This window comes from Conger conger, chromosome 11 (genome assembly GCF_963514075.1).
Source record: "Conger conger chromosome 11, fConCon1.1, whole genome shotgun sequence".
Taxonomy (NCBI): domain Eukaryota; kingdom Metazoa; phylum Chordata; class Actinopteri; order Anguilliformes; family Congridae; genus Conger; species Conger conger.
The window spans coordinates 39,532,227-39,548,991 of NC_083770.1; the positions used below are offsets into that span (position 1 = coordinate 39,532,227).

The 16,765-nt window shown below is 44.0% G+C and overlaps 1 protein-coding gene across 1 annotated transcript in view; it reads left to right on the plus strand.

The window, feature by feature from the left end:
* The window catches only part of npffr1l2 (neuropeptide FF receptor 1 like 2), a 19,150-nt gene extending 17,950 nt beyond the window's left edge, over window positions 1-1,200 (plus strand). Inside the window, exon 4 of the mRNA XM_061259451.1 lies at window positions 162-1,200. Within this exon, the coding sequence (XP_061115435.1) occupies window positions 162-1,200 (1,039 nt within the window). The remainder of the gene's footprint in view (window positions 1-161) is intronic.
* The last annotated feature ends 15,565 nt before the right edge of the window (window positions 1,201-16,765 follow it).

A 16,765-nucleotide genomic window follows, 5' to 3' on the forward strand; every position in this document is an offset into this window, starting at 1 on the left:
AACAATGCATTTCAAAGAATGCCAGCATTGGACAGGGAATTTGAAAAGAAAAAACACGATATTCACCATTTCTTTTCTTCACCCTGTCCCTGTCACTCTCCCTCTCCCTCAACTAACTGATCCATTAATCAATGAATAAAATCAACCAACAAAAACACAAGATTTCGCTGCATTGTTTACCCATTCAAGGCCAAGCTAACTTTGTTGGTCGCCAAGGGAACAGTCGCACTCATATGGGTCATGGCCTTCATCATAATGTGCCCGTCGATTGTGATGCTGACTGTAAGAAGAGTGCAGGACCACTACATGATCCACAACGGGGACTACAGGCACCCCTACCCCCTGTACTCCTGCTACGAGAACTGGCCTTGGGTCGAAATGCGCAAGGTCTACACCACGGTGCTCTTCACCCACATCTACCTGGCCCCGCTCACCTTGATCACCCTCATGTACAGCTGCATCGGGGTGAAGCTGTACACCACCTCCATCCTGCTGGACAGAGAGCACCCCAGGACTGCGCCGCCCGGTGTCCGGCAGGAGGGGACGCGGCCGCTGGTCTCGCAGAAGAAGGTGAAGGTGATTAAGATGCTGATGGTGGTGGCCCTGCTCTTCATGCTGTCCTGGCTGCCGCTCTGGTGTCTGATGCTGCTGACCGATTACGGCGGTCTGGACGCGGATCAGCTGGAGCTCCTCACCGGCTATGTGTTCCCCTTCGCCCACTGGCTGGCCTTCTCCAACTCTACCGTCAACCCCGTCATCTATGGGTACTACAACGAGAACTTCAAGAGGGGCTTCCAGGCGGTCTGCCAAGCCTCTTCGAGCTCCTGCTGCTGGGCCCTCTCCTTGGCGGGCTCCGACGGCAGGGGCGGGAGGGTGGCGGTGGAAGGAAGGGCCCCAGATTCGGGGGGGGGGGCTCCGGGCGGGGTCTGCAGACCCAGGGACACGGGGGCCAACTCAAACCCGCTGATCTTCGGGGCGAGGAACAGGGTATACACTGACGGGGATCTCACCGGGGTGGTTCAGCTAGAGCTGGAAGGCAGGAGGGGGGCGGGAGGGGTAGGGAGTGCCCTCTGTGCAGAGGGTCTGGGTGCGGCAGGGGGGATGGTCAGAAGTGGGTCAAACAAAATGGCCGTTCAGATGACGGACACGGAGAAGGGCGCCCCGGGGGGATTGGGAGTCTGCCAGGCCTGGGATCAGTAAAGGTCTGTGTATGTATGTATGTGTGCGTGTGTGTGTGTGTGTGTGTGTGCGTGCAAGTGAATGAGTGTGTGTGCATGCAAGTGAGTGAGTGAACTGTGTGTGTGTGTGTGCATGCAAGTGAGTTAGTGAGTGTACTGTATATGTGTGTGTGTGTGTGTGTGTGTGCAAGTGAGTGAGTGAGTGAGTGAACTGTATGTGTGTGTGTATGTGTGCATGCAAGTGAGTGAGTGAACTGTGTGTGTGTGTGCATGCAAGTGAGTTAGTGAGTGTACTGTATGTGTGTGTGTGTGTGTGTGTGTGTGTGTGTGTGTGCGTGTAAGTGAGTGAGTGAGTGAGTGTACTGTATGTGTGTGTGCGAGGGGCAGGGGAAAGTGAGTGCAAATACTGTGGCAGATTCAGTTCTTACATTAATTTTACAGCATGTCCCCCTAACAAAAATACCATCTGAATTGTTCATGCAACAGAAGCAAAGGAAAGCTGTGTAGAGCTGTACATTTAGCCAGCTGAAAGGGAACATACAGGAATGGAATATAATTAATATTCCACATCCCCAGTGCTGCCTCAGTCCCAAGGTGGAGTGGACTGCGTTTAATACCTGCAGTATATAGTAGGGATGCTCCAATCCGGGGGCGGCACGGATGGTGCAGTGGGTAGCACTGCCGCCTCACAGCAAGGAGGTCCTGGGTTCGAATTCCCGTTGGCCGGGGCCCTCTCTGTGCATGTTCTCCCCGTGTTTGCGTGGGTTTCCTCCGGGTACTCCGGTTTCCTCCCACAGTCCACAGTCCAAAGACATGCTGGTTAGGCTGATTGGAAAGTCTAAATTGCCCATAGGTATGAGCGTGTGAGTGAATGGTGTGTGTGCCCTGCGATGGATTGGTGACCTGTCCAGGGTGTATTCCTGCCTTTCGCCCAATGTATGCTGGGATAGGCTCCAGCCCCCCTGTGACCCTGTTCAGGATAAGCGGGTAAAGATAATGGATGGATGGATGGATGGCTCTGATCCAGATTTCTGGGGCCAGCACCGATCATCGATTCTTATCCTCAGGTCGGCCGACCAATTCTTTGCCAAACAATTTTTTAAAAAGGAAATGTTTACTCTTTGCTATCAACTGTACTGGCTGTCTCTACGGGCTTACCCATATTATTGTACCCATATGATGACACTGTCTCTGCATAGATTAAGGCTTAGATTAAGGTTGCCCATTATTTAACACTCATTAAACCCATGAATAAGCCCTCCGGATATGATTCAGATATATACTTCAAAATACAGTATATCAGACAAATGCGAAGTGACACATTTCAAACTTGGTAACCTCTCTCAATCAATTTCTTTCCCCATCAATAATATGCCGCTCGCTGTTAACACTCAGAGTGCGACATATACATGAGCTGCTTCAGCAAGCGCCGGGAAGCAGCCCTTATTGACCTGCCAGAAAGCCATAGTGGGGCGCTTTGCGCGATCTGTGCCTCACAGAGATATAGATTTGTCTGCACTGTTGTGGAGTCGCATATGTCGGAACCAGCTGGTTTCCGACTGTCCAATATTTCAGAGGGTCCTGCAGGGGATACTTTGCAGTGGCGCTCTGTGTGCGTTTCCCTCAAAATGTCCTCGTCTGTTGGTGGGCCTGAACCTGTTTTTGTGGCCATGGACACCGGAAAGCAAAATGCGTACATGGGCTTTGCGATCGTATGCGAAGTGTCGATCCTTGCTGCCTACCTTTCGATGAGAACATTTTAGCGGATGAGCCATGGAAAGAAATTACGGCTACAGTTCATCGGCATAATATTATATGATTATATAATAATGGCATTTCGGTGTTTTGTTTCTAGGCCCTGTTTATTTCAATGAAACACATTATTTTGTTTCTTCCTTAAAATGACTGATGCACACAACAAATGGATGCGTGTTAAAACTCACGGTCACACATTAATTTAATTAACGGGGTGTCAGGAAAGGAATAGCCTTGACTGTAGGCTACTAATTTGCCTATTATTATTATTATTATTATTATCGAGGACTGTAGCCAAGGAGGCAGAGAGGCTCAGATTCAGTGCTGCTGCATCTCTTTCTAGCAGCTTCTTTCTTTGGCACACCTTCGCACCCTGGTCGCTGTCAGCCCTTCTCTAGAGCAGACGCGTGAGTGCCGTGAGGGCTGGGATAACAGCGGCTGCCCAGGCTGCTGATGTGCTGACGTCACCTGTAAGCTCCTCGTCACCTGTAAGCTTCTCGTCACCTGTAAGCTCCTCGTCACCTGTAAGCTCCTCGTCACCTGTAAGCTCCTCGTCACCTGTAAGCTCCTCGTCACCTGTAAGCTCCTCGTCACCTGTAAGCTCCTCGTCACCTGTAAGCTCCTTGTCACCTGTAAGCTCCTCGTCACCTGTAAGTTTCCACCGGCTGCTGGACTGCTGTAGGCGCATGGCGAGTCACAGTCTCAGTCTGCTGCATAGGACAGCAACACACATTTTTGTGGGGGTTCACACTGTGTCATGTAGAAAGGACTAGCGGGTCCATCTTGTTGCAATCTATGCATACGATACTGTGCAGAAGTCTTAGGCACCCTAGACTTTATTATATTACATATAAATATTGTGTGTGTTAGTATAAAAGAACACATTTGAGATTGTAAAATTAAATCTGGAATTAAATTTGGAAGAGACATTATTGTATTTAATTTTAAAAAGTAACATATTACTGTAAGCAATTGCAGAAGCAAGGACCCAACCAAAGTCTGCAGAAGAACTGTGGCAAGTTCCCCAACATGCCTGGAACAACCTCCCTGCTGATTGTCTTATAGAACTGCAGGACAGTGTTAGTTATCTCAGAGAAATTATGCAGTTTTAATACAGAAGGGTGGTCACAAAAAATATTGATTTGATTCAGTTTTTAACTATTCTGCCAAATTACTAAAATGTAATGTAAAATGTATCGTATGTTTATTTAGGACCTTTCATTGAATTACTTTTGAAAGAGTCCTATCTGTACAGAATGTTATACAGGTGCCTAAGACTTCTGTACAATACTGTAGATTGACCAAGGTGTTTCTGGATGTCTTGAATAAGTTGTGAATTAGCCAAAGGGGAACATATAAAATGGCCTAAAATCTATCTCCCTATAGCCAGTATGTCACGATTGGATGTTAATAATTATTATTTAGTGTTATAATGTGTGCTGTTGTTGTTAAAGATTCATGGTCTTAATTAAGATGTTTGCATGTGTTTTACATTGCTGCCATGGGGAGAGAGTTCATGTTGTTATGTAGCCCACCATTCAGAACAATGTAATCTGGTAGTTGACTTTCATACCACTTACCAACGGCGCAGCTCACTCGTAAAAGATCGGATTTTGCGATTGGCTAATTTGGAGACCGCTGGTTGAGTCATTTGGAGTGAAAATCGGCAGAAACTAACATTCCCAAAATGAATAAGTGGATATCGGATCTGGGCAGTGACGGCTGGTGGCCATTTACTTGGGTGGGACACCATACACATGTACACACGTATGAATGCACACACACACACACACACACACACACTGACACTCACGCACACACACACACACACACACGCACACCAGTACTCCAACCTCCATAATTACAAAGGAAAGACAAAGCAACGCCAATATTAAAATAAAAGTTTTTGTATATAGTTAACAACAATCTTAACATTGGAGGCTTAATAAACTATATAGGGTTAAAACAAAACAAGAACAAGAAATAGTAAACATGTTGTCCCAGTTAGCCTACTTGACGCCTGATGTTGATAGTATGTAATACAAATGCTTCAACAACAAAAAACTTCATATTTCATAAGGGGCGGCCTGTAGCGTAGTGGTTAAGGTAAATGACTGGGACATGCAAGGTTGGTGGTTCTAATCCCGGTTTAGCCACAATACGATCCGCACAGCCATTGGGCCTTTGAGCAAGGCCCGTAACCCTGCATTGCTCGAGGGGAGGATTGTCTCCTGCTTAGTCTAATCAACTGTAAGTCGCTCTGGATAAGAGCGTCTGCCAAATGCCATTAATGTAATAAGTTTCAGTCTCGTGGGCTTGGATTAGTTTCTTGGAGAATGTGAAAAGATCAATGAATTCAAATGACCCTAGATGGCATGAGGCATTAGAGGGCGGATATGGAGGATATTGTATAATACACAAAGGGATACATATAAATTGCTTCTCTTCCTAGGGAAGCGACACAAAAGATGAGAGAAACTGAAAGACTGCAACTCAAACAGTGGACTTTATTTCCTTCACAGTGTGAGATGGTTAGTGTGAGAGGCTATGTGTTTACGACTGTCCTATCATTTTTACAAGTTTGTATCAACATGCAGTAGCCTACAGCCTATAGAGTTAAAGACATACTTGCCTTGCTCGCTTGCCGTCTAGCCAAATAAATACACACACCAATGTATCAAAAGAATCACTGGTTAACATTTCCAAATCCGAACTTACCCAGATCCGAGGGGAGCAGAGGTGAGACACAGTTGCAGGTTTTGGACACAGTTGCATTTTATCAGGTTTATCGAAAGCCTAAAATAAAATGAATAGTTTGAACTCCTGATTAAGATGATGACCTTCTTTGGTTCCTTGTCAGAAAAACATTGTAACGAAATAAGAAAAATGCTCACAAGTTGCGGAAAATAAATGTTTTATATTGTATTGGCTATATCCTAAGATAAGCTACATGTAGCTACAACAACACTCCAAGGATTCTTTTTTAACTAGACAACAATCTAATTATAATTTGGGAACGGATCCGTTTTTTGATTGAGCATATCCATTGAGCTTATCCATCAGAAAAATTATACCATAAGAGATTGAAGTTGCAGACTGGCCACATTCAGGATTTTTAGAAATAAAACCACTAATCCAGGAACTGAATTGACCTCCCTTGCTGAATATATTGCAAAACCGGTCAAGTTTAAGTTTACAATTTCCTTTACTAGCTATATTGTCTTTATTTTATTCTGCTGTAACTGTAATTCTACAGTATAGTGTGTATTTTTCTATGACATTGCACCATCGTTTGTTGAACCTGTTCAAGTATAATTTAAAATAGTTTAAAGGTACAATAGGTCATTTAGGACTTCTAACGGGGGCCAAGAGAGGAATTGCAGCAAACAAACACCCTGTTTAACCCTCCCCTGCTCTGTGAATGCTCTGACATTGAACCCCACCCCCACGCCATTTGCTGAGCCAATTAGAACCACTTTCCGACCAATGAGCTTGAATTATTGTACAGCTATACAATGTTTTGGTACAGAGTGTCGGTCAGTCAACTGTATATTTAGAAACTTTTTCAATTTGCCACAATGTTTTAACATTGGGGGAGGGAGGGGGGCATTTTGTGATTCAGCTGACATTTTTGTAACAATCACAAAATGATTATTATGTGCAAACAGTCTGAATTTTATTTGTAAATGCAACAAATCAAAATTTCTAACGAAAAGGGAGCCAACATCTTCAAAATCTGAATAAAACCACTGATACTTTAATAATTTATTATTTCTGTGATGCATTGTGACACTTTTTTTTTAGCAGAAACTGGATGATGAGAACTTGTCATTATGTTTTGTAATTTGCATGAGAATCTTCACTGATGATGCCTGAGATGCTTTTTGCAGTTAGCCCATTTCTCACTGTGGACTACATGTGCATGTCTTATAACTTCAAACTGTATTAATGTATTAATCCATTCAATGCTGTTTGTACAGTGCTTTTTAGGGACCATTGCATACCCTGCCAGCAATGTGTGAGCATCGCATTTCACACACAATGTGGGGTGTGCAGTATCCTTATGGTGGTCAAGAGGTGAAGAGGTGAAATTCCCGTTCCCAAGCTGACATACACTACATGTGCCAAGTGCCAGGCCATAGTTTCACACCTTTAACATATTTTCCCAGCACAACTTCAGGAGTGAGTGTGTGCATTATCCATTGCAGGCACTTAGCAGATGCTCTTATCCAAACCAACTTACACATTACATTACATTATTGGCATTTGGCAGACGCTCTTATCCAGAGCGACGTACAGTTGATTAGACTAAGCAGGAGACAATCCTCCCCTGGAGCAATGCAGGGTTAAGGGCCTTGCTCAAGGGCCCAACGGCTGTGCGGATCTTATTGTGGCTACACTGGGATTCGAACCACCGACCTTGTGTTTCCCAGTCATTTACCTTAACCATTTACCTTTACCACTACGCTACAGGCCGCCCACAACTTCAGCAAGGCTACAAACTTCTCTATTACCAGAATACTTCGACCTGACTTATCTCCAGGCACTAGAGCACAGAAAAGCAGTCAATAGGTTTATTCACATTGTCCTAGGCCTTAACATTAGTTATTTAGCTGAGGCTTGATCCAAAGTCATTTACAGTTAAATGGACTAAGGAAGTGACAATCCCCTGTAGTGATGCAGGGTTAAGGGCCTTGCTCAAGGGCCCAATAGCTGTGAAGATCTTATCGTGGCTACAACGGGGCTTGAACCACCAACCTTCCAGGCCCCAGCCATGTACTTTCACCAGCAGGCAACAGGCTACCCTATAACCTGCACATTAGAAAGTGGGCTAGCATCCCCCTTAGCCATGGGCTAGCTGACTGCTCAGGAGCACGGTTAGCACTGACTGTTTTCCCCAGAAATATCCCCAAGCATGCTACCAAAATAGCCTAGGGTTAACAAATGCTTGAGTGAACACAGGATAAGCTAGCACTGGGGCCAACGGTGCAGCAAGAAAAGGTATTTTTAATAATCGTAAAATTGTGTATCATGTATTCACTAACTCTTATTTCCATAACACACTTCTACATAACGTCAATCTTTTTACATTTATTTTGGTTGAACAAATACCAGGTTTGTTGAGTCGGCCTCATCCAAACTGACAGGGAATTTGGCTTTCCCCCTACTGTGAAGCACTTTGGGCTGCTGCTTAATAATAATGTTATTATTTTTAAAAAGATTATTATTCTTGTTCTTATTATTATTATTTCCTGTGTACCAAATGTGTACCATCAAAGCTCTGAAATCAGATTCAGTTCCAACAGCTGCTGACGAGCTATAATTGTAAGGTTGGTTATATGTGGCTTCGTTTGCTTAATTAGTGACAGCGAGATCTGTGTGTTAATTATGCGTAATGTTACGATGACGTACTTGCACTTTTAATTTACATACCAGTCTTTGCCTTGGTACCATGCTCTTGTGTTTGTCTGTATGCAACCTGGATACAGGAACATGCCACATAATTAAATAAATACCAGTTATTGAAGTAATAATTTATGTTTCTTCTGTAGGGTGTCATGTTGTTCCCCTTTCTCCTTCAGTTCTCACAGTAGTGGAAGTCCAATCACAAGTGTACCCGTTACGACCTTAACCAACTGTTGGGAAGGTGGTTCCAAGACGTCCAACTCAATATTAAATGCACAACCCAAGGCTACTAATGTTAATGGAAAGTAGTCCTCCTAATGCAAGAGATACATTGTAAAAGTAAGCAGTAGGTAGGAAAAGGCAAGCATTGCTGGAACAAATGGCATGCTCTCACCATTATATGATTATATGTTATGCTATTCTGCAACCACAGCCCCCCCCCACACACACTTTTTAAAGACCCCCCCTTCCCTCAGACACACAATTCCACCAGATTGGACACACACTACAACTGCGAAGACAATAGAGTTGATAGACCAAGAGCCCCATACACAAACAACTGCTCCCGATTACATGATTGCAAAAATCAGTCAGCCCTGATTGGATAATGGCAGAACTGCCGGTACCATTAAGCCCCTCATTCTGAGAGCCTCTTGTCTCCTTTTTTATGTATTTTTTTGTTGTATTTTGACGATGATGTTTTCGACTGTGAGTTCGGGTCAATACGGTCGACAGGATATCAGGGCAGTGAGTTGACTGATGAGTAATTGCGTTTGTAATTGAATTTCTCGGCTGATGAGTAATTACTGCCTCTGAAAATTACAGCCTAGTGACTATCTCAATCTGCCCAGTACCTCAGATGTACAGTGCCTATGGAAAGTATTCACTCCGCTTCACTTTTCCACATTTTGTTATGTTACAGCCTTATTCCAAAATTGATAAAATTATAATTTTTTCTCATCTACACACAATACAAAGTGAAAAGTGAAAACGTACATAAGTGTTCACTCAGTTTACTCAGTACTTTGTTGAGCCCCCTTTGGCAGCGATTACAGCCTCAAGTCTTCTTGGGTATGATGCCACAAGCTTGGCACACCTGCATTTGGGGTATTTCACCCATTCTTCTCTGCAGATCCTCTCAAGCTCTATCAGGTTAGATGGGGAGCGTTGCTGCACAGCTATTTTCAGGTTTTCCAGAGATCAGAGTTCAATCAGGTTCAAATCCAGGTTCTGGCTGGGCCACTCAAAGACATTCATAGACTTGCCCCGAAGACACTCCTGCATTATCATGTGTGCTTAGGGTCATTGCCTGTAGGAAAGTGAACCTTCACCCCAGTCTGAGGTCCTGAGCGCTCTGGAGCAGGTTTTCATCAAGGATCTCTCTGTACTTTGCTCCATTCATCTTTCCCCCAATCCTGACTAGTCTCCCAGTTCCTACCGCTGAAAAACATCCCCACAGCATGACGCTGCCACCACCATGCTTCACCATAGGGATGGTATAGGCCAGGGTATGCAGAGTGGTGCCTGGTTTCCTCCAGACGTGACGCGTGACATTCCGGCATTCAAGCTTTGTTTCATCAGACCAGAGAACTTTGTTTCTCATGGTCCTTTAGGTCCTTTAGGTGCGTTTTGGCAAACTCCAAGCAGGCTGTCATGTGCCTTTTACTGAGTAGTGGCTTCCGTCTGGGCACTCTACCATAAAGGCCTGATCGGGGTGCTGCAGAGATGGTTGACCTTCTGGAAGGTTCTCCCATCTCCACAGAGGAACGCTGGAGCTCTGTCAGAGTGACCATCGGGTTCTTGGTCACCTCCCTGACCAAGGCCCTTTTCCCCCGATTGCTCAGTTTGCACTCAACTGTAGGATCACAGGTGCGTGCCTTTACAAATCATGTCCAATTGATTTGATTTACCACAGGTGGACTCCAATCAAGTTGTAGAAACATCTCAAGGATGTAATCATTGCCAAAGGTGGCTCAACAAATATGTATGTGTGGTATTTCAGTTTTTTATTTTTAATAAACCTTTTTCACTTTGTCATTATTGGGTATTGTGCGTAGGTTGCTGAGCAAATTCCAAAATCCATTATGGAATAAGGCTGTAACATAACAAAATGTAGAAAAAGTGAAGTCAAGTGAATACCTTCCATAGGCACTGTACAGTGGCTTCAGAAAGTATTCATTTTTTGATTTTTTATAAATCTGCAAAAATCTCTAAAAACATGTTTTCACTTATGGGTTATTGAGTGGAGATTGAAGGACAAAAATCACAGTTTTATCCATTTAAAATTTAATCTACAACACAATAAAGTGCAAAAAGCGAAGGGGTCTGAATACATTCTGTGACAATGTAGGATATGAGAAAACCTTGCTATTCTCCCTGAATATTGAATCACCCCCACCTCTCCTCTCCTCTATCTGAATTTGTTCTCTGTCACAGTTGTCAAATTCACAACAATGTAGTTAATGGAGGTTCAGAAATATTGTCCATGACTTGTGCTCCTTGCATTACATAATAATATAATAGTTATACAATTACTGTCTCGCCTTTCGCCCAATGTATGCTGGGATAGGCTCCAGCCCCCCTGCGACCCTGTTCAGGATAAGCAGGTTAAGATAATGGATGGATGGATGGATGGATGGAGTTACTGTCTCATCTCAGCATATTGCTGAGAAAAGTTCAGCGCCCTCATTTATAGAACTTTGCTGACGTCCTACGCGAAATGTTACTTATGCGCAAAAGAAAAAAATGTGTATCCTGATTCATAAAATTCATAAAATTTCAACTTGAAATGATGTATATGTTAAACATGTCTAGTCTCCCATCCCATTATCTCCATAAATGGTTAACGGAAGGCACATTGGGAATATTAATACGCATATAAAGCACTTTATGGCAATATGGCTACTTTATTGAGCCTGGTCTCATACAAATTAGATGACATGTGACATGTTCTGCCCAATGAAATTGGCCTCTGTGTTCTGAAATCTGAACATCTACCCCTAGCGGTTGAAGTTAACAGTACATTCTAATTCCCCAACCAAAACTGATAACAATGCATAAACACATGCAGACATGGACAAGAGGTTCAGTTGTTGTTCAGACCAAACATCAGAATCAAGACATATTACATATTACATTTTCATTTGAATTCTGCTTCTGATACACTTCCATAGGAGCACTCTATTTTAGTATTGCCATAGTGAACTGCAGGCTACCCCCCTAAAAATGTCACCAATCCCCCTACCACCACCCCCACCCCCCATCAATTAATTATCTCTGAGTCAGTAGATTTGATTGAGAAATTAACACATGCCTCTGTCTCATTAGCAATAGTCGCTATCACTGGGCAATTCAGTAGACCTCTTAACAATTTTAATGAACAGGCAGGAGTACGTACAGTAGCATTTACCGCTCATAAGGCATTTGATTAATACATTTAGGGTATAATTATAATTCAGTGATATGCAATGGTTGCTATTAGATACATGTCTTTCAGTTCTGTCAATTTGTTTTTCAATATAACATGAACCTCAACCCTAGTAGTGTCCATAATTTCTTCCTGCCAAACAACCAAATCCATAGTTATCCCACAAGAAAATCATCTAACCCCCATACTGTTTAATCAAGGACAATTCACTGCTTGTTACCAAAGACCATTTCTCTGGAATAATCTACCTATTCATTTCCAAAATTTTAATTCAACCTCATTGTTTTAAAAAACATTGTCATCTCATTGTAACCCCTAATTTAGCCACTCCTGAAATGTCCTTCCATCTTTCCTCTCCCCTTGTTGTTTTGTTTCTGCAATTGAAATTTTATTTTTCCTCATTTTTATTTACATTTTAGTCTTCAGATGACTAATACTCTTTCGTGCAGGCCCTTTTTTTTTTTTTTTTTTTACCTCTCCTGGCACACTTTTTTATTTGTTCTGTATGTTTCTTGCGTTGGTTGTGCAAATAAATAAATAAATCTGTATCTCGGCCTTTTATCCAATTTGTCAAATGGATAATAATTTTCGAACCTCTTTTCATTTCATCTAGACTATGGGGGGGGGGGGGGGGGGAGGCTTAATAAGTGCGCTGCTATCTTAAATTATTGGTCTGGCGGTAAACAATGCTTTCACAGACAGCCCTGCTTTCTAAAAGCGATGTAAATGCGCGCGCCTTCGCTGCACAGGAAGTGCTCCGACTAACAAAGCCAACAAAGACACGCTCGACTGCCCCTGTGGTTCACACAGCCCCTGTTAAATCAAACACTGAAGTAATACTACAGACCTGGTCCTGAGACTTGGAGACGTCTGATGTGTGGTGGTGAGGCTTTGGATAAACACATAGGGAAATGTTTTAACCAATGTTTTTCAGCTCCTAACTGCTGAAGAGGACCCTACACTAATAATAATACTGACAATGATACTACTACTACTACTACTACTACTACTACTACTACTATTACTACTATTACTACTACTACTACTAATAATAATACTTTATATCAAGTCAGATTTATTTATAGAAACATGTAAAAACAACCAGAAGAAGAAGTTAATTTCTCCTTTTAAGAGAATTGATGCTTACCTTAAATGAGTGACCTGGAGAGAAATCAGCCAGTTTCTTGACAATGGAATGAAATAGTGTGAAACACAAAACACTGTAAGAGAAGAAGCCATTCATTCAGTCCATTAATGCTCATCTGTTATCAGCAAACCGGAGCAGCACTATGGGGTGTGTATGCAGGCTTTTATTTCCACCAATTACGCCGGTTCGGCTAACAGGCTCATCACATTATCTAACGATGCTAGATTCTATTTAGCTTTTAAACAAACTAAGCAGTTGGTACACTTTTGTGCAGTGGTCTCCAACCCTGGTCCTGGAGAGCTATTGGATCGGCTGGTTTTTGTTTTCACCTCAAAATCAGCATCATGTTGAGGCCCGAGTAACCAGGTGAGGTGAGTTAACCATGTAATCGACTGGCAGCAGCAGCAGCAGTCCCAGTAACTCTCCAGGACCAGGGTGGCAGACCACTGCTTTACATTTACATTACATTACATTACATTACATTACATTATTGGCATTTGGCAGACGCTTTTAATCCAAAGTGATTTACAGGTGCATAGGTTCTTCCACAGGTTAAAAGCATAAAATCCATAACCAGTAAAACATGCATGAAGGGCTGTTCTTTACATTACATTTACATTACATTAATGGCATTTGGCGACGTGCAGAGAGACGTGCAGTTGATTAGACTAAGCAGGAGACAATCCCCTCCTGGAGCAATGCAGGGTTAAGGGCCTTGCTCAAGGGCCCAACAGCTGTGCGGATCTTATTGTGAACCACCGACCTTGCGGGTCCCAGTCATGTACCTTAACCACTATGCTACAGGCCGCCCCTGTTCTAAACAAAGAGTCATTGTAAGTGCAATTATAATTTTGTTTGATAGTTTTTTATTAAGGGTTAGGGTTAAGCAACAGGGATATCGGAGGGGGGGGGGGGGGATCAGGAGGGAGGACTAAGGTATAGTCTGAAAAAGTGTTTCTAGTCTGCGTTGAAATATGGGGAGGGATTCTGCTGTCCTGACAGTGGTAGGCAAGTCATTCCACCTCTGAGGAGCCAGAATGGAAAACAACATGCAGCTTGACCGCCAGGTGCTCGTAGTGAGGGGAACCACAAGGCGCCCAGAGCTGGCAGACCGGAGTGGTCTTGCTGGGGTGTAGGGAGCAATTAAAGATTGTAGTCCCCTTAGCAGCCTGAATTGCCAAGACTAGCGCCTTGAAGTGGATGCGTGCGGCGACAGGAAGCCAGTGGAGGCCAATGAGGAGCGGGGTGACATGAGCTGACCTGGGCTGACTGGTGATCAGGCAGGATGCAGCATTCTGGACCAGCTGGAGGGGCTTGATGGCTCAAGCTGGGAGACCAGCCAGGAGAGAGTTGCAGTAATCCAGACGGGAAATGATGAGCGCCTGGACTAGGAGCTGGGTGGCTTTCTCCATCAGGAGATGACGGATACAGCGTATATTATAGAGCAGCCATCATCAAATCTGGACCTCAAATCCAAATCTGGCCCTGGTTTTCTTTTCCCACAGGTAATTAGCTGAACAATTAGTCCTACCGATTGGTCAGACTGTCTTGACACCTGACTCTGAGGTAAAGGGAGGGTGGAAAACCAGCAGTCCTTGGACCTTGATGGCAATGATTTGCTGATCCCTGTTATAGAGGAAAAACCTGCAGGTTCTGGCAGTGGAGGATACATGTGGAGTAAGGGTGAGGTGGTTATTAAGAGTCACCCCAAGATTCTTGGCCATATGGGAGGAGGATACTACAAAGTTCCTTAACAATCAGTGAGAGGTTGATTGATTGTCGGAGAGGCTGGCAGAGGCTCCTCCTGCAACAATAGCCAGCCAATTACAGACAACAGCCTACCTCAATAGCCCAGCTCACCTAGCCAAACACACAAACCCTGTTTCACTGCAGTCTAAATAAACACTATTTTACTTGTACTAACAAACAAACAAACAGGATTACTTAGCTAATCCTGGAGAAAACTCTACAAACACACGCTGGAGAACAGTTTTGTTGCTTTACTGGTAAGAAAAGGTATAAAAGAGTATTGCAGGGCTGAATGGCCTGTTCTCATTATTATGTTACATTATGTTCTTTTCATGTCAAAAACACTCCCAGAGAAAGACCTTTCAGCAGTCATTTGCATTGACTACATTTCTTCCCACTGCATAGCAACAAAGCAACAAAACTCTCCATATAGATCGTCATGGTTACCCTGAAGGATATATTTCAGGGAAAAGATGCACCTCAGTCAAGTGCATTCACGCGTGAAAGCAATGCAGATTGTGACAATCAGTAGCGGAATTGGCTCTTCACAGCCCAGGAGAATTGCGGTCTAACGAAGCTTCCACTGTAGTACTCACATGAGCAGAACTGGCCATTTCTCCACTCCACTGTAGAGCAAAATATAATAATTGTTATTATACTATAATAATAGTTTGCTGTTTTTCAGGAAAATTAAGACGTTGTTGAAAACCGCAACATTACCGCAATTGCCGCACAATTTATTGTGCGGCAATGTCCTCTGCACTTTCACAGATGGCTGTAATGTAAACATAACACTCACAATATGCCTGCATCTGCCCCACATTGTGCCCCTGCCACTACACCCTGGGGCAATGCAGATGGATGGTCTGCTCAAATTCACAGGTAACACTTTGTAATGAATTGGCATGAACTACATTACATTATTGGCATTTGGCAGACGCTCTTATCCAGAGCGACGTACAACAAAGTGCATACCCATAACCAGGGATAAGTTCGCTGAAAGACCCTAGAGGGAAGTACAATTTCAATTGCTACCTGTACAACAAAGATAAGGACGAGGGCCTTTTTATTTTATTTTTTGAGAACAAAGAAACAAACAAACAGAGCAAAAGTGACCAAAGTTAACTATTCAAACACTGCTTACCTAGCCAACTAAGAATACCGATACACAAAGTAAGTCACAGAGACAACAATTAAGGTGCACAGGGAGGTAGGGAGGGATGGGGAGAGGTGCTGCTTGAAGAGGTGTGTCTTCAGCTTGCGCTTGAAGGTGGGGAGAGATTCTACAGTTCTGACCTCAACGGGGAGTTCGTTCCACCACCGTGGAGCCAGAACAGACAGTAGTCGTGAGCGTGATGTGGAGGTTCGGAGAGGGGGAGGTGCCAAGCGGCCTGTGGAGGCTGAACGAAGAGGTCTGGCAGGGGTGTAGGGTCTGATGATTTTTTGTAGATAAGCTGGGGAAGACCCTTTAACTGCTTGGAAGGCTAGCACCAATGTTTTGAATTTGATGCGAGCCATGACAGGCAGCCAGTGGAGGGAAGTAAGCAGGGGGGTGACGTGTGAGTATTTGGGAAGGTTGAAGACCAGACGAGCTGCTGCATTCTGGATGAGTTGAAGGGGTCTGATGGCAGACGCTGGGAGGCCAGCCAAGAGGGAATTGCAGTAGTCCAGGTGGGACAGAACCATTGCTTGGACCAGGAGCTGGGTCGAGTAGTGGGTGAGAAAGGGGCGGATTCTCCGTATGTTGTATAGGAAGAACCTGCATGACCGGGTCACCGCCACAATGTTCTTGGAGAGGGACAGTCTGCTGTCCATCACCACACCGAGGTTCCTTGCACTGGGTGACGGCGTGAGTGTGGTATCCCCAAGGGAAATGGAGAGATCCAGATGGGGAGAGGTTTTAGCAGGGATGAATATCATTTCAGTCTTGCCTGGGTTGAGCTTTAGATGGTGGTTGTCCATCCAGCTCTGGATGTCCCTCAGGCAAGCAGAGATACGGGCTGAAACCTGCGTATCAGACGGCGGGAACGAGACGAAGAGTTTAGGTATCGTCCGCGTAGCAGTGGTAGGATAGCCCATGTGCAGTGATCACAGGGCCAAGGG